Source organism: Dermacentor albipictus, chromosome 6 (genome assembly GCF_038994185.2).
Source record: "Dermacentor albipictus isolate Rhodes 1998 colony chromosome 6, USDA_Dalb.pri_finalv2, whole genome shotgun sequence".
In the NCBI taxonomy this organism is placed as follows: Eukaryota; Metazoa; Arthropoda; class Arachnida; order Ixodida; family Ixodidae; genus Dermacentor; species Dermacentor albipictus.
Genome location: NC_091826.1, coordinates 62,599,084 through 62,621,615, shown reverse-complemented (window position 1 = coordinate 62,621,615; position 22,532 = coordinate 62,599,084). Strand labels below are relative to the sequence as shown.

General features: G+C 43.4%; 1 protein-coding gene across 3 annotated transcripts; it reads right to left on the bottom strand.

Annotated features, from left to right (window-relative positions):
• Positions 1-680: 680 nt before the first annotated feature.
• LOC135910043 (uncharacterized) lies at positions 681-8,194 on the bottom strand. 3 transcript variants are annotated; one of them, XM_070540666.1, is made up of 7 exons: positions 7,530-8,003; positions 4,519-4,713; positions 3,765-4,121; positions 2,211-2,431; positions 1,982-2,141; positions 1,533-1,629; positions 681-1,162 (listed from the first exon to the last, which is right to left on the bottom strand). In XM_070540666.1, exons 1-7 carry the CDS (start codon positions 7,561-7,563, stop codon positions 1,135-1,137), a joined length of 1,092 nt encoding a protein of 363 aa, XP_070396767.1. In that variant the 5' UTR covers positions 7,564-8,003; the 3' UTR covers positions 681-1,134. The 3 variants fall into 3 exon arrangements, 2 of the variants coding, with proteins under 2 accessions (XP_070396767.1, XP_070396769.1); XR_011515180.1 differs by lacking the exon at positions 1,982-2,141 and having other exon boundaries at positions 7,530-8,194; XM_070540668.1 differs by lacking the exon at positions 3,765-4,121.
• Between the last annotated feature and the right edge of the window lie 14,338 nt (positions 8,195-22,532).

Genomic DNA, 22,532 nt, shown 5'->3' with positions numbered 1-22,532 from the left:
AAGAATGAGCAACTGACCATTACTCCTTGCTACACAGTGATGCGGTGCTGTGCTATAGAATACAAATACTTACAAGGCTGCACAGCACAACACATTGTTTTTCCATACTTTTCAGACCGCTTACTCTAAACAAGTTCTTTATGTAATATTCATCAGCTCTCTACTAGTGCTCTTGATCATCTAGATGCTACAAGCTGCCGTAACCTGAAGATACCACTGCACGTGGTTATTCTGACAATTAGAATGATTTATATATATGGGTGCACATCACAAGTAGCCATCATTTGTTTCTGATAACGCTATTTTATTTGTCAAGAACTGAATCAACTACACTAGCATCAAGCTTCAGACTGCTGTATAACTGCACTTTAGCTTGGCATACAGCTAGTTTCACAAATATAACTTAGAAAAAGGAAGCAGACATATAATACACTTAATATTACATGAACACATTAGCACAGCTTGAAAAATGTGCCATGTGAGCTTACATTTCACTAATATGATTTATATTATTTAATTACTTTATAAATATGATTATATTATTTAATTACTTTACAAAGAAACTTGCAACAATCTACAAAACAGCACACATGCAGCCTATTTTGGCTACTCAGGAACAAAAACCATAGCTAATGTTTTGAACAGTTACTAGGCGCATTATCATAGCATGAAAACACACACACCTCTGAACTTGCATGTTACAAATATCAAACACTTCAGTAAACTATTTACACAACAAGAATAGCATGTGTTGCATGTGTTGCGGACCCCATCCGTCCTCGTTCATCACTGCGAACTGTTGTAGCTGACCACCAAAACTGAAGCTGACAGCTTATCAGAGTTGTTGGTGTAGACCATGCGTGCTCTAGGTTGTAAAGGGAGTATATTTTATGTTTTCCTTTTCAATAAACCTTCAGTTGCTAGTCAGCACCTGTACAGTCTTCTGTCTTGTCCCTGTTGCTGCACTGTTTTCTTCCAAGTCTCCTTCATCCCTTGTTTGGCCATGTGCCGTTGCACTGGAAAACTACAAATTTAAAGTACTGTCAACATTTGCCTCAAAAATTCAGCACATCTAGAAACTTCTTGTCCCCTTGTCCCCTGGTGGCCTCCAGCTGCTCATGATGATGGTCTGATTCATGACATCAAAGGCGAAGCTGCATCCCTGCAAAAAAATAAATAAATATGTAAAGAACCAAAAATTTTCTATCATAAGCATCTTGGTGGACACACTTCCAATAGCAAAACCTCTAACAACAAAAAGTGCAACATTAAGTGCAGGTTGCTGACACTGCTCAAAAATATGGATCAAGGATGAGGAAAAGTAAAATAACATATATACTTGCACTAAGATATCTTCCAAATTAACAAAACACTTCCTATTTTGTCTGCCCCCAACTTAAAACCAGAGGTTATTTAAACTCCAGTAATGCATGCAATAAAATGCACATATTTATTAGGAAATATTTAGTGTTGGCGCCTCTAAATTGCTGATCTATAACTGCCAATCATTAAAGTACTGAACTGTCTCTTACCGTTTCTTCTGTCTTGATGGTGCATAACGGAGCCATTCGGCAATCGAAAGATGTATTTGTGACTCCGTGGCCTGTGCGAAATTGCTTTTCAGCGTTTCTGAAAAACAAATGAAAAAAAAAAGAGAATGAATCATCAAAGACAAGGCTACATTGGTTGGCTTGGAGAAGAGGGTTAAAGTAAGATAAGAGAAAGCCTCATGGCTTGTGCTGGACAACGGCCTCATCACCCTTCGCTATAATAGGCAAAGCAGAAAACCAGCAGGGTGATGGCATGCCAGGAAAAGCCCATGCTATCAGTATAAAAAAATATACTGCTTATGTTCCTTACACAGGAAATGCATTCAGTGCTTCAAGCCTATGCATTGTTAACTGACAGCTAAAAATCATGGCATGCTGAAATGCGAATGTGCGTATGCATGCTACACATGAGAGATATATAAATATAGCACCTGTGAGGACTTGGAGCAGGTATAGCCCAATAAATGGCCTTTTTCCTTTTCTCCCAGTCAGAGAAAAGTCCTGGGCCAACGTGTCACACATGCATCTCCGCATAATTTTGCGTACAGAATCTTGCACTGATGTGCCACCGATTCGCGATAAATGGGCCATCTAGAAAAAAAAAAGACATCCACATAAAATTTCATGCATGTGTACTTGCAGAGCAAAAATTTAACTTACGAGGTCTGTCCTGTTTTTTTCATCATGAAGCTGCCACTCCAATTCTTCCAGCCTCTGATGAGTTGCCAGGGGAAGCAGTTCAAGAATGGCACTGCTGACAGGTTGTGCACACGGTTGTTTATTTTCTGTGATGGCTTGCTCTATCCTTTGGATGGATTTTTCCAGGCCATCTACCTGAGCTCTTATTCCCTTCACCTCCTTGAGCAACTTTCCAAGCATGGCTAAAACAAAGAAGAGAAAAGTAACTTGACCAAGCTAAAACATTTCACTGTAATGGTTTTAATCTTATGTAAGCAGTAACCTAAGTATGTCTTCATTCTTTCTACAAGCAAAGCAATCCACCTAAGAAATAGTAGTAACAGTTAAATAAAGGATTCCTGCCATTTCTTTCTTTAACCAATAATCTGCAAAGGGCCTAACTTAAGTTGCATGAATAACACTTTGCATTTCCAATACAAGAACACCATGCAGAAACATGCACACGTAACTTCACAGGATCCTTAACACAGCCAGAGTACTCGTGCTGCAATGAAAGGTATAAGAAATGCAGATATAAAACAAATTATTCAACAGTCAGACTTAAAAATGGTGAATTAAACATATGCAAATATTCTACTGTTAACATAAGTGCGTTTTCCCAAAAAGTATTGACTAAATTTAGGGGATCTACAATAACAGTGAACATATTTGCTTGCAAACGCACTGAAATAAATTAAAGACCTATTGCACTTTGAAGACTTACTATTTACATTCCACTCCCACTTTTGCTATAGCTCCACATGGAGCTGTAGAATATTTAAGTAAATGAATAAAATTAAATAAGATTAACTTATGGCAATGACCAATATGTGATCATGTGGCTGCTACAACTGAACAGACCAACTTTTCCATGCTAAATTGTAACACCATGGTTGGATGCAACCTAAGTGCAGTGAAGCTCCGCCCACATTTGGGACCCCCACACCGAATTCCACTGCAAAAAAATGTAGTCAACTGTTAAAGCTTTTGTGACCTAAACAAGAAGCTAATCACCAGACGAAATGATAAGACCAAGAATTTTGATGCTCATGCTTGCTTGATAAATTAAAACACTAAAAGCTGCTCTCATTTACTGTACTGATTGGCCAGCAGAGTAATATAGAGAATGTGAACCATGGCCCAGTGTTACCAACTTCTTTTTAAAATTGTATCCTACTACGGTAAAGCTCACAAATGCGGCAGGCACCTGCATATGACACCAACAGATGCATCACCAAAATTAAACACATTCAGTAAGGCAATGTTAGAGCAACACTGTCTATAAAGTGCCTAATGTAGAAACATTCGCATGATCATGCAACCTGCACCTTCCCTGTATGGCGGCCAGAAATAAAGGTTTGCTGTCGTCTATCTATACGCTCCACTTATGAAATAATCAACTATAGCCCTTCTATAACCTTTACAGAATTAAAAAGCACCTGACCAGACTGTACATAAAGTTGGACAAATTCTTGCGACCTGCAACTCATGTCGCAAGCATAATAAATGATTCCAAAGGCTGACAGCAGCCCCTACCATTTTGGTCAAGCTTCCTTTTTTCAGCAAAAGAATCGCCATCATCTAAAGCCACTTCCCGGCTAGGTGGGGCCTTTTGTATCTGGGGATCCTGTGAAGCAAGTGACTGGGGCTTGAACCGTGACAATTTCACAATTTTTGGCGGTGGTGGTCGTGAAACAAACTTCGCAGTTTGTTGCGAAGAATTAAAGCACTGTCCTCGTAGAGGAACAGGAAAGTCGATGCTCTCTTCATCTGAAGACTCCAGGCGCGCTGGTGGCCGCCTCTTCCGCCTTTGCTGAATTGTTTCAACATCTGAGGCCAAATCTGATGTGAATTCTGCTTGCTGCTCTTTTTGTCTAGCACTTTCATAGCTGCCTAAAAAGAATGAATGTAATATTTATTGCCCAAAAAGAAATGAAATGCAAAGCACTAGTTTTAAAAAGACAAACAAAAAAATTTATAGAACTGTTGAACACTGAGTGGTGAAAGAAATAACAGCATAATATAAAAATGACATGTCCAAATTAATATGTTTAGTATATTCATCTACTCAAAATTTGCCACCTTCACTAGTTTCAATACAAAAGCAACCAGTTCTGGTACTAAGAGTAAACAAATTGTAGATACCTTAATTATAAGGTTCAACGAAGATAACTTTCAAGCTCAAAGTTTAGCTAACAATACTGCCAAAAATTTACCGATCTTACTGATAGTACACGAACTTAAGCTACCAACTTGAACATGTTTTTAGAAACTTGGGCAAGAAGCTTACCACATGTCCACAACACTCGACATCTGTAGCTAGTCCAGTCGCTTGATGGTGGTTGTTGCTCTTTGATGGCAGTAGTTATCTTTGCGGTGCTCTTAAATGGTGGCCACCTAACTGTGTTTTCTGAAATCCACGAAGTGGGCACGACGGAAACTTCATCTTCATCTTCAAAAATAACGATGCTGTATGTCTTCCCCCCTGAAATTATAAAACAAAGAAAACTGAATTAATGCGATGGAATCCTAGCCACGGTGGGTGCAGTTTGATGAAGGTGAAATGTGAAAAACATGTATGTGGCGAGTGATGTCAGTGCAGATTAAAGAACCACTGGTGGTTAAAATTTATCAGCAGCCCTCCACTATATGCCTCTCGCCCGCCTTTAAACTCACGTCATTGTGAATCAATTCATGTGCCTTATCTACCCTGATAGGCAAGTTTTATATTTTACGAAATCAACCAGTGATCCCCGAAAATATTGCCTTTCCTATTATTCAGCAATGCAACTGCTACACTTGTACTGCAGGTAATGATATGGTGGAATGAGAGGTTTCACATTTCGAAGCTGCACATGGATTTTTTAGAACACAAAAGCGGAAGGCTGCCAATTAATTTTTGACCACTCAGTGTTCTTTATAACATGCACTGACATCACACACATTTTCACTCCATCAAAATGTAGCCACTGTGGCAAGGATTCAATCTCATGACCTTGAGAAGAGCAGGTCCAATGAAATGAACAGTTTAAATTAGCAAGTATACCAGCACAGGCTATACTTGTCTCATTTAGTCCATTCATTTCAGTGGACCAAACCATGGCATGTGTGCAATAGAGGAAATACTGCATAATTATCTCCTCCGCTTGGCAAGCACATGCATTTATTTCTAATTTCATCAACAGGCCACACAGAAAGATCTTGTGAAAGGTCTTTAGCAGCAAAAACCAGGAGCTCTGAAGACGGCAATGGTTGCGAATACAAGTCAGCCAAAGTTGTGAAATAGTGCCCACAGATGCTGGCCCCCGACACCGATTGCAACATATTAGTTACTAATACAATGTGACCTTCTTTAAGCTGGACACAATTATCCAGCCTGCCAAGCTTTAGCACAGTTCCTTCAAACTCTAGCAAAGAGTACTGTCTGCCTTGAAACCCTGGTGGCACAGGTCCATTAGAGTGCTCTCCTGACAGTCTTGGGTATGAATTGAGAGAACCTGTGGAAACATTACTAAGAAAGCGTTTCTCACTGAGGCGCTTGATAACCTGCTGAAGAGCTCGAGCCTTCGTCCTTACTAGGGTCTTAAGTTTATAAAGGAAGTTTTCAAAAACGAAGGCTGAAAAGTCATCAAGAGGGCCAAATCTTCTGGCATCGTCAGCTAGATGCAACAATGAGTGCACGTTATAGACATAGATCCCCTTTCCATATAGGGAGCCAGCCTCAGCTACAAACTCTTGAAGAAGGTGCTCCGCCAAGTCCACGTTGTGCACTGCGTAATCTGGGCATGCAAGGATAGCAATAGCAGCACTAAGCTTCATAAAATGGTCGTAAAACTTTCTTTCCAAATTTCCTTGGAGGACAAGTGGTCCATAGTACAGTAGAAAGTTCCTAAACTCAACCGCTTTCCACTGCTCCAAAAATTGCAGTGATCGTGGCCTGCGCTTCATGTCACTTGGAACATACAAGTTAAAACTAGCAAGCATCGTGGATACATGAAGCTTTGACTGTGATGACATTTTTGAAGCTGATGGCTTTTTAGAAGCCCAATAACAAATGAGTAGTTTCTTCATTACTCCCAAACAAACCAGGTGCATATAGTCTAGTGGGAACTGTGTGACCATCCCAACACCAAAACACTGCAGCGGAGACTCGCTATGGTGGTGATGTTCTTGGGCAAAGCTCCTGAAATCTTCATCAGTGCGCAAGGGACTGTCATGGGAATCAAAAATGATTTTCCTGTCAAGTGCAGAGTATGCACCCTTTTGAGTGCACCTTTCACATCCAAAATAGGCTGTATGGCCCTTAATGCATTTGATGTAAGCCCTTGCTGGGGCATCACACACAAATGCATGGATTTTCACAGCATAGACCTTGCCATTGTACATAAGGCCCTCCTCAAGCAGCTTCCTTATTTCGGAGACAAAATCACTTAAGTACAAGGTCACATCTCCAGGCTTGCTGTCACCCTCATAGAGAGCAGCAACAAATGGAGAGGAGTGTGAACTTTCCTTTACAAGCACGAGAATCGGCCAGAATTGCTTTCTCGAGCTGCGGGAGAGCGGAAGGCCGTCTACGTTCACAATGAGTGACAATGTCCGACAATCTGCAGGAACATGTGCAACATGTTCTTCCAAAGAACGAGAAATTCCAAAATAGTGGTAACGACCACCGGTCATCACTGCCAGATCAGTATGCCTCTGCGTCTTTAGCAATGTTCTAGCATCCGAGGGTAACTCTGGATGGTATGGCTTGAGCACTTTAAGCAGGGAATTCAGGTGTGAAGCAGGCAATTTACTATTAATAGCCCATACACGCAAGTCGTACTCTAGACACTGAGTAGCGGCACCAGACTCAGGTGTCATCCTATCTTCACACTCCACCAACTCGTCATCGTCAGAAATCCGCGACAAGTCTGACGTTGCACTTCCTATGTCAGAGATGCCGCTAGAGGTGCCAAAATCTGACAAGTTGGAACTGCGGCTTTCATCTGCGTCCTCGCCTGGCACTGATAAAGAGGATAAAACGACATTATGCGACAAAAAGGCGTATTGATCCTGCTCTGCTCCTGATGCGCACAATCTGCTGTCACGACCATTATCAACAACGGCCAAACAATTTTCTAGTTCGCCGTGAACAGCCTCTGCTATTCTTCGGCGTCGTTGCCGAATGGACACTTCACTTAGTGAACGCTTCACTCTCTTCATGATGCAACGAATGTAGCACTTAAAACCATCACGAAGGGCATGGCTTTGTGCCAACCAACACGTGTTACAGCACAACAATGAGTAGAAATCACTTACCACTGAGGTCATCCTCGGAGCAAGCCTGCGCCATTTCAGTTGAATTGCAGAGAAGCTACAAGAAAAAAAGCACAGGCACGGCGACTGCAAAAAAAACTATGCTAGAACAACAAAAAACGCGGACTTTGACACGACTGCCGCTGAGTGGCACGTTTTTAGATGAGCGCGCGTCGCAGGGCTGGCTGTCGCATGGAAGAAGGCATGGAAGAAGGAAATGGGCTCTCGGCTGTACCGCGATTTGGATTTGTGATGATCTCCATGGCCATTAGACTGCGGAGCGTCAGTGAAACCAGAACTCAATTTTTTCGGCAGTTTTTATTTAGACCGCCTGCTTAATAAAAAAACAGATATTTCAGCTGTTTAGAAATATTTTCGATACAGGTATATATTTTTACATCAGTGTGACATAGTTAAGTACACTTGCACTGCTCGCCAGCTGTATGCACACCACATGCAAGCTTGCGCTCGAAGCAAAAAATAAAAAAAATTAATGTAGTAATGGTGAGGAGAAGTGATCTAGCTGGTACCGGCTTTTCTATTTGGGCTTCAGAAATAGCCCGAGAGGGCAGACAATTATAGCCTATAGCATGAATGTTATAGCAATGTCATCGTAGGTGGTTCAACATTTATTCATCATTTGACAATATTGCTGCAATGTGAAAAAGACCACTTTAGAGCAACGTTATCAGCATGTTGCTTGGTAACATTGCAGCAACATTATCTAATGTTGAAGAATGTTAGCGCAACATAATACAACATTGGCAATGTTGTTGCAACGTTGCAGTAACATACTGTGCTACTAGGGAAGTGGCGATCGAGTTCTTCAGAACTCCACAACTATCTTTCCTTGTCGCTGGGAGAAAATTATCATGGGTCGGCACCATGTTTGGGAGAGCTAGAGTGTACCCAAATGACGTCGCTCCATTTCCAGGTGGAACCACAGTTCCTTCCTGATTTTTGCTAGTACTTCGCGAAGTCCCGGTTGTTCCGCTACACTCAGTCATCAGCAGCGTAAGCTGCTTTATCCCTTCGTCAAAGGCTAGCAAGTTGAAACGATAGCAACACCAACGAACACTGCGCGACACGCTTTCATAATACATACAATTATAACCTCCCAATATGGCACAGTTGGATTGCTTCAAAAACTGGCATTTCTTCTGGGAATTACAGTTTTTGTGCTACAGCACTCAGCAGAATATTTTTCTGTCATCATTTAAATAAGACTTATAATTCATAATTTGTAAACTACTAATGATAGTTTTCTAACGTACGGGGTCAGTGCAGCTACAATTGTTCGGCCGCGACGTCTCTTGGTGTGCGCTTCGCTGACGATCTTTGAGTCTCTACGCCTGCCTATGCGACTGGTGATGTGTTTCGTTTGTGCCAGCACCGAAAGACGGCGGCACCCTGCATCCGAAGGCTAGGGAGCCTCTGCGGGACTTTGCATGTCGGCTCACTCCCAAAGGCAATGAGGTTTAAAAAAAAATACGTTCTTGACTAGAGGTGTTTAGCCGGCGCATTTGAAGCGATAAGCGTTGATTTCCAAACGCTTCAAAAGTGATCGGTCGCACGCGTTGTATGTTGATCTCGGAGGCTCCAACTAGCTGCACTTGGTATATACGTTTTGCCTCAGATGGCGCTAGTGACCTTCAGCTCTGAGACGTCGAATTACGTGGCTGAGATGTGCGCGTGTTTTGAAATATTGTTTTTAATGGGAAAAAAAAATTGGAGATGCCGCACATTGCAAGTCCAATTACTGAGCAGCGTTTCTTTGCAGAGAGTCGAACATGACATTGTGGCGTACTTCAGCGCGAGAACCTCCTACATGAAGTAAGTTTTGAACTCAAGGACGTGTCCGGCAGACTTTGTAATACGATTAGTGATGCACAAGTATTTCGTATTTCTATTTCATCAAACACCAAGTCTGACTTCCTTATTCATAGGTCGGCAGAATGCGTGGAAACTCACTCACTCGCAATCGCTCACCAATATTTTTTGTAGGCTATGTAACCGCGGAGACGTGCATTTTCATGTGATCTAAAAATGAACGGTGGTGCCTTCATGTGGAGAAGAAAAAGCAAAGGTGTACTGCCAGATAGCTTGCCCCCCTCCCAATCTAAGGCCCTGTGCAGGCCTATATACTACGGGTGAACTTGATTGGGTAGCAGCACTTTACATCTGCTCGTTGTAATCACATCCATCTGTCTCTGTAGCGTTAAACCTGCACACGCTGCCGTTTGAATTTATCGCAAGTTTGTCACCGCACATTAAAAGAAGACACTCGGCCGTAGCAGTTTCATGCCCGCATAACTTTGCAAGGCTAGAAACTCCCGCGTAGCTCATTGGCGTCCTCCTTTAACACGTAACAAATGAACGCTTTGAATGCGTGCAGTGAAAGAAAATAGCGGGCCGTAAACCCTACGACCGACTGGTTCGTTCTGCAGGCATTCTGCAGCTATTTGGTTATGGCATTCACACTTGACAACATAAAGCGCAAAGATGCACACAAACCAAAATATACACAAGCGAAAGTGCTGGTGCACAAACGAAAAGATTGTTCCGGAAAAACGTATGCAAGACAGACAATGCGCTAGGTTCAACATCAACCAACAAGTGGCTTGTAAAAAAAAAAAAATAGAATTGAGTAAGATCAACAAAGATCCCCAACTACAGCACACAGCCTATAAAAGACGAAGCTACGGAATAGTTACCCTCCTTATTGTTTTCAGCAACTGAAGACAACTTTAGTATCCGGTCGCACGTCCTGCCTTGCGATTACCAATTGTTGCCATATTAGGGTGTCTACGTATTTTCTTCTTTGTTTCAAAACACGATGACTGTTTTCATTGACTGCGGATAACGCTGACATGCTTGGCAATGTTGTCACATGTGGGAGTGCTTTTATATTTTATAGACTAGAACTATGCGTTGTTCGACCTGGTTTTTGACACCTTCCGCGAACTGTAACGCCCGTTTGCCTTTTGTCTTTTTTCACAGCAGACATCGGGCGGCGGGTGTTCTGATGGCCATAGCAGTTTTACTGACTCTGCCATTGGCCAGTGCAGGACAGTACCAGCGGGACTTCTACTCCTCGGCTGCCGACGTCTTGGACCTGGTCGATCAGGAGGAAGAAGTCAGTCTCATGCTTCTGGAATACGCGGAACATCTGAAAACGCTGCACTCGAACATCATCAGGTGAGCTCCGTGCTGTGTCGTTGGTTCTGCGCCAGTTTTGGTTTCTAAGTCACAGTTATGCACGCCTCTATCAGCCATCCTATGTAACAGCCTGTGGCTTCTTGTTTTTTTATTTTATTAATTTAAATACCATAAGGGCGCTGTATGGCAATATATAAGGTGGGAAGGCGGAGAGAACAAATGACAATCAGTTGATCAATAAAAAGCAAACAATACAAATTAGACTTATCAATATTGGCAACCATGTAAGTTAACCGAAGAAACAAACAACTAATTGAGCAACAAGCGCCATGTTTTTGTAACAAAGCAGAGCAGAGCACATTTAACACAACATTTCAAAAGCCGTGAGCAGTTCCTAAATATGTTTGCAATAATTTTTGGCCAGAGGATGACTCTGTTAGAGTGACTACGTTCACTCGTAAATAATTACATACCTTTATTGACGAGGGAAAAAAGGGACTGTTAGAACATATTTGCTCGGCAACGATTGGCTTTAATTTGGGTTTAACGAGCTCGGAAGCTTAGGTTGCCTGATGAATGTGTACCGGAGCAAATGGTCATTTGCTGTGCTACAATTAAGATACGAAAGAATGATAAGCGGCCGTCTTTTCTGCGCATTTTGAGTGACAGTATTGTAGGCGCTTCTTTCAGAGCTTGTAGACACACTGCCATAACGTGAGCAACATGATGCGGTCAGCCCAGCCGCCTTGTTTTGTACCACTAGTTTGGTTATTGTGGTGAGGTCCGATTACGTCAAATCATTATATAAAACCAACCACATTAACCATAAATTCTCTTCTTCCTGCTATCCGTCTGCCTTTGCTCGCCCTCGCGTAGCCCAAGCCGGTGACATTCGTTGCTCGACCGTACGAGCCTCCTTACAGACTGCGTCGGCGCACACTTCGGCCTACAAAAACCGAATGACATTAGAACAATTGTGCCCCTAGGGCGCAGCACATAAGGTGGCATTTAATTCATCTAATAGCAGCTTAAATATTGTCACGGTTGAGGAGTGCATTCGTTTGTACTTGTTTCTCAGCCAGTCACCTTCTCATTACACTACAGACGCCCTTTGAAGCCTGTTTCACGTGCTTCTACTCTGCGATGCGAAAGGCTCAGATGATCAATGATGGCGCGCTGTCGCGAAGCCTTTGTCCGACGTGTCGCGATTCCGAGTGTCTACCCGACCCAGTGACCAGGACTAATCGCCAATTTTGCAGCAGCAAGGAGCTGCCCCACCGCCCGCTGGCATACGTCGCAACACTCACTCCATACCGCGCCGCCACACTGCCATTCGTCAAACGCAGGGCCACCAAGTCCACATTGTACCATTTTGCAGCAAGTCCGAATTCCGCCGCTCCACCACAGCTGCCACGCAAAACCGGTTCTGTTATGTCTACTGCGGGCGGAATCGTACAAAATTTGCAGCATGCGAAACGAACTTTATGCAGCATATATCACTGGACATATAAGAGTCTTTAGAACAATTTGCATTGGACCTGACCAAGGTCGAACTTTATGCACCACAGGTTAAACGCAATTAGAGCAAAGAACGCGTAATACCGGAGGAATCTAACCAGAAAAGTGAGCATGGAACCATTGTTATGAGATATTTAAAGGCATGGCACTTGAACAGAACCCTTTGAAAGAGCTGCACTAGTGACATTAGGTACTGCGTGTGAGAAGCAAGAAATGTACGCAAGAGGGCACTGAGAAGATATCCATTTAACTCGAAATTCTCATCCTATGTGGAAGGTGCTAGATTCGAATTCTGGCACTGTCGGGAACACTGTGGTTTCCCTTGCCTTTCGTTGTTTTTGTTGTTGTTTTGTTTAGTTTCGTGGATAGAGATGTCACTTTGGTTAGTGCTTAGAGGCTATTCATTTTAAAGGTCATTCTTCAAAGACAGGCCAAGTGCTATGATCGTTTTCCTAAGGCATACCGCATGTCTCCCCGTGAACCGCCACTCCCACATGTTCACGACAACGGCGGCACCCAAATTGCCTAAAGCTGGGAACCATATAGAGAGCACATTTGTGACGTCATTTTAGCTACCCGTGTCCCGGTGTCAGTGAAATTTAACGTACAAGAAAATCCCGTTGCGACGCTGCCTAAACTGCGTCCCGTGCAGTTGCCGAATACACCGGAATCGCGAATGTACTATTTCGCCACGTGAAGAGCACGGTCGGTGTGATGTTTTGTTGCATGTCGACGTCGACGTCAAGCTCCGGGCAACGCCGAAAATGCATCGCTAATTCGTTGCGCGGTCACTACATATAAAACTCGCATGCGCTGGCCAATAAACAGGACAGCGGTGTGGAGTGCACAGAGAATATATGCGCATGCCCGAGGCGTTTCACACGCCTTCTTGAGAGATTTCAGGTGATCTCGGGCGAGCCCTTCTCTCCCACCACCAATTTCACTGGTCGAGCGTCCGCCGGCGGTGCTCTCGAAGTCACATGGCACACATCTGCCGCTGATTACCGAGCAGTCAATAATGCAGGAGCTGAATAGAACTTGAAAGCTTCAAAGAGAGAGAACTTGTAGAAGCAGTTGTTATGTATATATAGATATATAACGTTAATTGCAATCGTTTGCATAATTGGCCACATTCACCTTGTTCGAAAGGAGCTCAAATTACTATAGAGTTGACGAATCCTTTCATGTTGCATATTTCAAGAGAATGATAGCCTCACTGTTTGCTTGTTCCCGTGGGACCTAGCTATCGACAACCCGCGTTTTTCGCTTACCAGTACATATGGGAAAAATAATAGAGCAAACATACTTTCGTGTCTTTCTCTTTTAGTCTAGCTGAAAACGCTCCGCTCTCGCGGCGTCTTTTCTATTCAAAGCATGAACACGTTGCGCGCGCAGCTTTGTGGAGACGAGACAGCCTTATCATGATCTGGAAACTGATTCCGAGGTCGCTGACTACATGGAGCACCCCGTCCATGCCTTCCACCTGATGAAGAGGATGATCCTCGACCTGCAGGCTCACTGTCCGTGCATTCATTGGTAGCCAGGAACTAGCGGCCAATTATTCTAAGTGCGTGGGCATGAGACGCACGAAAAAAATTATTATTATTATTATTATTATTATTATTATTATTATTATTATTATTATTATTATTATTATTATTATTATTATAAGCGCGTTGGTCAGAAAGACACAGTAATAGAAAGCCTCTCTATTGCGCGCAAGGTTTAATGAATTTTCCTCATTGGAAACTACTAAAACTATGTATTAGTAGCTATCTATATGCCCAACTCAAGATAAAAATCAAAAGGCACGCCAGATTGTTGAGTCATTCGACGTCACTAACGACTTTGTTAATTTAGTGTCAGTATTCTTATTTCCCTTTTTGAGTTAAATACTGTTGTTTTAAAATGCTAGGTTTGTGCGTATGCGCCTGCAACTGGTCGTTTTGTGCATTTAATACGTGGCCCTCTTTTATTTGACTCGTGTTAGTCAGCTGCAGTCCTGCGAGCTGTCTCCGTGTGTTTACGTCACCTTTGAGGCTGTATACAAGCAAAAATTGAAATCACTAGATCTATATGGCTATAACACAGATCTTGAGTAGAAATCCCATCAGCGACAATGGTTCAGTGACTCCTGACTAATTTGTATGCACGACGCGCGTCGTTTTAACTGTGGTAGGAACACAACTTCGCCCTTCACATAGCATAACACCAAGAACGTTACGAAATATGTAGAGTAGTGAATTAATAAAACCTCTGTTTTCTCGCACAGCACTGGACTGCATCTTCATGGGCCAAGTGGCCGCACACAACGGTTTCTACGATCGCTCTGTGGAGTGGGTGGAGAGAGCCTTAGAAAAGGCAGCAAATGAAAATCCGCCATCAATCTCCACAGAACATTTGGCGAAGTACCTTGATTTGCTCATCAAAAAGGTGCGTCATGTGCTCACACGTCACGTAAGTTCGTAAACCTCACTATATCGAAACCGAATCATTAAAGCCCATAACATATCGAATAACGCAAATGTTCGTTACGTAGGTCATTACAATATCTCTATTTAAAGACTGCTATCAAATCCCCGTAACACGTGCGCATACGTATACTACGTCGACTGGACCCAGAGAGTTCGCAACATCAATATTTCTCGAGAATCGAGCTTCTCCTGACTGAATCTTCCCGCTGCTTTTGTTTCAAGATGCGAGCGCATGCTGTGAAATTTCGGCCGCCCAGCTATAAAATACCGATCACGTACCGACGGGGTAGCGGCCCTCTACGCGCTGAAGCGCGTTCCGAAGGACCTGAATAAAGTTTTACCACACCACACCACCACGAAACGAAGTTGTTCAGACAAAATTGCAATTTCCGCGTAAACTTCAGCTGGCTCCCTCGGCCTAGCTCATCGATCCGCAGAAGAAAGGTAGCTGCGTGACCATTCTTAACGGACCTGCCTGGAACACATGTGCTTTCGGCGATGCACTTACACGGCGGCACTTACACGGCACTTACACATATTACATAGGATACACCCCACAGCCTACAGGGACGAATGCCCATGGTGTGGGGCCACACCAACCCTATACCACATTACGTGGGAGTGCGCACTACACAACATAGAACACCCAGACACAAACACCACGAGGGAGCAATGGGAGGCACTGCTGTCCAGCTCAGCCCTCGACGACCAGCTCAAGCTGATAAAGAGAGCTGAGAAGATGGCAAAAGCCAGCGGAGCCCTGGACTAAGGGCCCCGACCATTAGCTGTTTTTTTTATTATTATTTTAATAAAGTTTATCTATCTATCTATCTATCTATCTATCTATCTATCTATCTATCTATCTATCTATCTATCTATCTATCTATCTATCTATCTATCTATCTATCTATCTATCTATCGGTGATGCCAACAGCACTGTATTGTCACCGCATCTGTCACTAGAAAACGGTTCCCCTCCGATGGGCAGCTTGCACAAACGAGGCTGTTGACGGTCCGTGCGTGGTGCGAAACGCTCGGCTGACTCGCGAATGCCGTGTACACGCGGTTCGTGCTATTGCAGTGGGCACACGAGCGCGGCAAATAACAGCTGGTGTACAGTTGCTGACGTTGTTCCATCGCTCACGTTTTCTTCCTGTCCCACTATTTATCTATCACAGCACGACAACGTACTCAACTCCGTGGGAAAAGCCACTGAGCCACTCATTTGACCCGTACATCATCTCTACGGCATTCGTTTCGCGTTTGCATAACGTTCAATGCCATTATTTTCTCGTCTGCGAGGGTTCTCTATCGTTCTAAATGAACGAAGGTTATTATGCAGCTCTTAACAGTTCAGCCCTATAAATAGCGAAGGAAATACTAGCAGTCATTAAAAAAAAGAAGTAATGCTTTGACAGCCCTGATAATTCGGTCTAGAACTCCAGGATACAGTTTTTTGTTTCTTTTTTTTTCTGAAGCTGAATAGCGAAAACCTTCAAAGTGCTGCCGACGTACCTTAATCGTCGGCGCTGGATTTCCGGCTGGAAGCTGTTTTCGTCCACCGCGTTGCTCCTTACTAGGTTTGACACTGTTGACAAAGAAGTGCATGTTGAAGCCTAACGATGCGTTTCAGATACAGATCGCGGCAAATGACGCCGCGAGTATCGGACACAAACCACGTAGTTCGTCGACCACCGCTTGCACAAAAAGAACGGTATTTGTCACTAAGGCACCTATTTGGGCCTGCTGGTAGGCCGTAAGTATGCGCAGAGGTGCGCATGAAGGACACAGACTCCTATCGCTCTTTCTTGTGTCTGTGTCCTTTATGCTCAACTCTGTACATACCGGTAGTCAGTCGTAGCATCACAATGCTTGGTTAATTCCGATCTGTATCCGTTTAAATGTGCTTCTTTTTCTTTTCGCTTTGCATTATCTCTCGTGAATAAAGTGCTAACCTGGGTCGGTTGGTACATGTTTGAAAAAAAACATGAATAACAGCGCAAATATCAGCACGTACAGGCTAAGAGAGATGATAGTCTTATCCATGGTGATGTAGAAAAGTTGTAGACGACGCGAAGTTATGTACTCCTTCCGCACTGCGCATGCGCGTAAGGGACAACGTGGCGGACGACACGGGCCGTGAGGGAGGGGGAAGGTGACGTTGCTTATCGATGAAATCAAGCATGTACAGGGTCTTTAATTCGGGCTGAACATACTCCTTTGCTTTTGCTTACGTTTGAAGAAAATGTCTTCTTTGGCAATTTCAGATCAATTTGGGGTTGGTGGGATATGACGTCAACCGCTGCTGATCGAGTCGCCTTGTCTTTGTTCTATTGACAGTATACGCAGCAGACGAGAGAATCGTGGATGAGGGAGACAGAAAGGTTACGTAGAAAGGCAGGGAGGTTGACCCGATGTAATTCTCGTTGTCTACCCTGCAATAGTGGATGGAAGCACGGTAATACAATTAGAAAGAGGGGAAAAGAAGAAGGAGTGGGGCACCCCCGAACATAGTTAATTGCGTACACTGTACGGCGGCACCTGGTAGCCGTTGTGTAAAACAATAACGAGGAAGAAAACGTAGTCTTCCACTAGAAATGCAAGCGCACGTAATGTGAGAACAGAGGCGGTAAAATGTACGACACAATAACATTGACATGTACGTACAAATATCAGTACAGATTTACTGCAATCATTCTAGAAGTCTACATACAGTTCAACACGTGTTTTCTTTCTTGTTTTCTGAGAACAAAGGCATGTGTTACAATTACAAGCAGCAAGATAAATGTATGCGCAGGATGCGCGTATTCACTAACGTCCCTCCTGTATTCTTTTTTTTTTTTTGTCTCGTTTTCCGATGTCATTTCTGCCTGGTCATGTGGCAATAAACTCTCTCGGAAAAGCCGGCGAACAATATCACCAATATTGCCGAGGTCAACTAATGAATCAGCCAAGCAATTACTTAGTTTTCGGCATGCTCACCTGGAGGTGGAACAAAAAAAATACGTGCACCAGCGCATCCGCGAGTCCTTTCGAATTAAAGCAGGAAAACAAAGGGCCTCCTTTGCCAGAGGCGACGTTTTGTTTTGAGGAAGCGGACTTTGACGGCTTTTTATGCGTTATGTTCCAAGACTGCACGGTTGGTACATCAAAGGCTGCCGATTTTGATCAGCTAGAGCTTCGTGACCTTTACTAAGTAGTCTAAGCGCACTAACAGAGAGCGGACAGATGACCGCTCTAGGCCTGTTAGGCAAAGTGGGTAAGTGAGAAGGAGCTAAGCGTAAGGATTAATCTTCAGATATTCCGAACTAGGTGTCTCTCTGACGTCGCCACGCTACCGGACCCAGTCCTCGACCGACGTCACCTCCTTAGGCCAGTACTTTCTCCAGAATATCTCTAGTCCTTCGCGTTCCTGCATACGATACGATGAACGCTTGAGCAGTGCTGTCAACCTCCGGACAGTCTTTCCCCTAACTCCGACAAAAGCTTTCCCTAGGGTTCCCTAGATTTTTGCAAAATGTGGCTGTAAAGTTTTTCAATGTGATTTCTGTAAAGTTTTTGTTTCCCATACACAAATACACTGCAAATTGTATAGTATCCCTTTATTTCCATGTTCGTTTTAAGATATCGAGATAGTGAAGCCACGAACTCAAGCTGAAGTTATTAGGCAGTGCAAGTTGTTGTGCTAAACGCACAGCCTCCTTTCACAAAAAGACGTTAACACGTATACCGTGTGTCCCAGCAAACGTTAGCCAAGCTGCTCCAAGACAAAAAAAAATTAAAAACATGGTGTCAGAAAGAAGTCTAAAAATCGACACCGTAGATTTTAAATCGTATGTTGCACAGTGTTCTTTATTATTTTTTTTTCTTTGAAAAGCCTGACTGGGACATCTTATATACTTTGTTGTTGTCCAAAGTTGTTTTGCATATTAAGTGCCAGGATTACACGGAACCTTTTTCGAATTTTAAGCAAGATGGACGCCGCACCTCTCAAAAAAGTAACAGTATCAAAACAGTGCCCGACCTCATGACAACAATGCAAATGATGTGAATGATTTTTTTTCATTGCAGTGTCCAGCTTAAGACCACAAAACTTAGCATTTGCACGTCATTTGCAGCGAAGCCCACGAAGATACGCGGCAAACTTACATCTTTTTTCCAAAGCAAAACTCGTCCCAACGCTTGACTGCTGGGACTCAGTCCAAGGTGGCTCCGCCTGTCGCCGGTTTCCGGCAAATCTTCCTACAAATAGCTTAGGGAATTTCGTGTCGGTACTCATTTGACCAAACAACCGTTCAATGTATGTTATTCTAACCAGGAGTCGAGCCCCGGAACTGATCGGCGCGTCGTCGGTGTCCACTCTAATTTCCTTGTCCTGCGCGCGATCTTTTATAGGACTCGAATGGCAGACGTACGGAGTGCCCGTCCGTGAGCGGAACAAGAAACGGCTGCAGTTCCGGACCAAGTTGTTCACGGAGAACCTCACCATCGCGCAGGAGGACCATAACTACAAGCGCCTCTGCCGCGGAGAACAGCTCAGAGAGAGCAACTCCTGCCAGCGCGTAATCGAATTAACTATCGGCTGTAGCGAGGTAAAGTGAGTACGACGACTGCTTCGGCCGAAGCAAGACAGCGGCAGTTGGGAGAACACTGGTTTAAAACCTTCGTTCTAAAGAAAATGTCATCATCATCATCATCATCATCATCATCATTATCATCGCTATCATTAGACTACTAAAGTCAAACTGGAGTCTGAAGACATGTCCCAGCAATCGTCAGTTACCCCTGTCTTGCGTCTGCTGACTCCATTCTGTGCCTGCAAATTTCCTAATCTTATCCCGCCAACTAATATTCTACACTCCTCAACTATGCTTTCTTTCCTGTACGCCGCGCTAAAATGCCACCGATACTTTTCCCTTTCATCTTTTTTTATTCGGTGGACTTGCCGCAATGCATACTTACACAAAGAAACAAAATTACAACAGGTGTCAAATAAATGCGTGTAGCGCTGTTTGATGCACATACTGCAGCAATAAAATCGCATGCTTCTTGCTCGGAATTCAGCGGATAAAGTCATCTGGGACATCCGGCTTTAGTTTGGATTTCCTTAGCATCTTGTGCCTAATGTCCTTTACGCCAGGACACAGTCACAGGAGATGAAGACGGTCCGCCGTTATTTGTTCTACAGATTACAGCGTGTGCCTAGTTTGACCTTTACCGATTGAGCTCAACGATACTATCATATTTCCGCGTCACATTTAATACATTGTGACATTCTTTTGTTTCTTAACGTTATGCCTAACTTGCCCACCTTAGGGTGACATGTAGCTGTCATTCTACGGTAGGCCTTTCCATAGATAGTTGTGCATTCCTCAGCTTCTTTCATGCCACCACGATTTCAGCCCACGGACTAGTACTGTATGGTACGATGCCACGACACTCAGCAGTGGACTTGAAATATCGAAACGAGCATGAAAAAATAGCACTACGGTGGATGTTAAAAGGGACGCAAACCATAGAGCAACAACACAACAATTTAGACCAGAAAAGTGTTCTTTTATAATTCCGTCGTCCTTCATTTGGCGAGGAAACAAAAAAAAAGAATAAATAATGCTGGAGGAAACGAAATCCGAACCTTTTTGATTGTCGCAGCTAAGCCCTGGACATGACGTCAAAATTCTCGATGCTTTTATTTTTTCGACGTGTACGCCGTTTTAGGCAAAGAAAGTTCTCTAAATTTGCTAGTTTGAGAAGGAGGAGAAGGAGAAAGAAGATGATGGTGGATCATGATGATAGAAGATATTGGTGGATCTAGCCTAGCAGAGGCATGCCGGCATTTTCTCCGCCCAAGCGACTCCTCTTGAAGTGCGGAGATAAACACGCACGAGAATAAGCAGCTTATCGCAGCTTGCAGTTCACTTCGTACCCAATGAGTCTATCAACATCGTTACGTGACTGGTAAATTTTAGCATTTCTTAATAGTCTTCAAAACTGGTTGAATAGGTAAGTTTCTTCTGAAAAAAGAACTTCACGAGGAGGTGAAACCCCTCTCTCCGGGAAATACAGCCTCCTTTCTAGTTCGAGTATTTGCTTACTCAAGATGCGGTGTACCGTATCTTTTCGAATATAAGTCGACCATATCTCCTTTTTCTAGAATTTTACCCAGAATGAGCTGTCGACCTACATTCGTGACCAAAAAAAAAACGACTTATATACGTGAACAAAGTTATCCAAAGTAAAGTACCGGGCTAACAGAATTTCTCCGTCATACTCGCCGTAAGACAAGTCTGGAGATGATCCAGACTGGATTTAAGAAAGGCTGCACGTGGAGCGCACTCGACGCCACCTAGCACGACGTAGTTTGGGGTGTCGACGACGTCTGGGGACCAACCGACGAGGATGCATCTTGTGGCATCGGCTACCAAAAGTGAGTAACCAAGCTTACGATAAATGAGTTCTTTTTTTCTCAACGATATGGGTCGACGTATATTCGAATTATAGATTTCTTTATATATATATATATATATATATATATATATATATATGTATATATATATATATATATATATATATATATATATATATATATATATATATATATATATATATATATATATATATATATATATATATATATAAGGAAATGAGAAGAAAGGGGGTTAACTGAGGGGCCCGACATTTATTAGTCGTGTCATAACTCACACCAAGGACAACATAGGGGAAATTACTTGTGCTTCATAAATGAAATAAAGAAACGATAAATTAATGGAAATGAAAGTGGATGAAAAAGCAACTTGCCGCAGGTGGGAACCGAACGAAAGCGAAATGCGAAGGTCTCAGCGCCTTAATCCGACACCCATGGATTAAGGCGCTGAGAGGCCTGGCGTTCGCGCGTTAGAGGCGACATTCAGAGTCATTTTTTTTTTATTTCACTCTGCATGATGGTTAGAAGCGTGATGTCGCGTTGGCGCACTTTACTCTTCATCGTATACTGCGACATGAGCAATTAATTTTCCTGTTTAGAGCACGAGAACTCGGAAGCAGTCTATACGGTTGTTTTGAAAAACATTGTACACTCTAAAAAAACTGTTGCACCCTTTGGGACGTACATTTGCCAAACGACGATAATCGTCATCTGTCTTGCCAGCATTTGCTTTCTTTAACGCTGCGAGCCCGGTATTTCCAAGTCACGAACGACATGCGTGTTTTCACCACGACATGACATGCGTATTTTCAGCATTCTAGACAGGAAAGTAACGAGCGCGGAGTTTTCAAGAAAGGAAACGCAAGCAAGAGAGATAACGATTATTGTGGTGTGGCTAATATACACCCAAAAGGGTGCAACTGTTTTTAGAGTGCAATGTGGTAGCACTAAAGGGGCTAAAAATCAGAAGAGCAAGGAAAGCAATGGGTAAGAAAGCTCTCAAAAGTCCTTCATCATTCTATAAGGTAGACTGGCTCAACAGGTTAGGCTGGATTTCAGTTGCTTTTCTTACCTGTTTTGTTCAGCGGTCGGCGCACCAGATTCCTCGTTCTTTTCAATGTATTTTTGCCTGCATTGCGCCTCGATGAAAACATCCAACCCCACTCACGCAGAGGAAGCAGCTATTGCATTAGCTATAGCATCTAACCTTAACGCCGATGTGCTCACTGACTCCCAGAACGCCTGTCGCAACTTCAATAATGGATTAATTCATAGGTCAGGGTTGTGATTGCTGACTAAGCATCCACCCAGCCAAGCCTCAGTCATCTGGTTTCCCGGTCACCTGGAACTACCAGGAGGAAACGAAGCCGCTCACAGGCATGCCCGAGCTCTTCTATACCGGGCGTCTCCTCCTGACGACCGTGAAGAGTG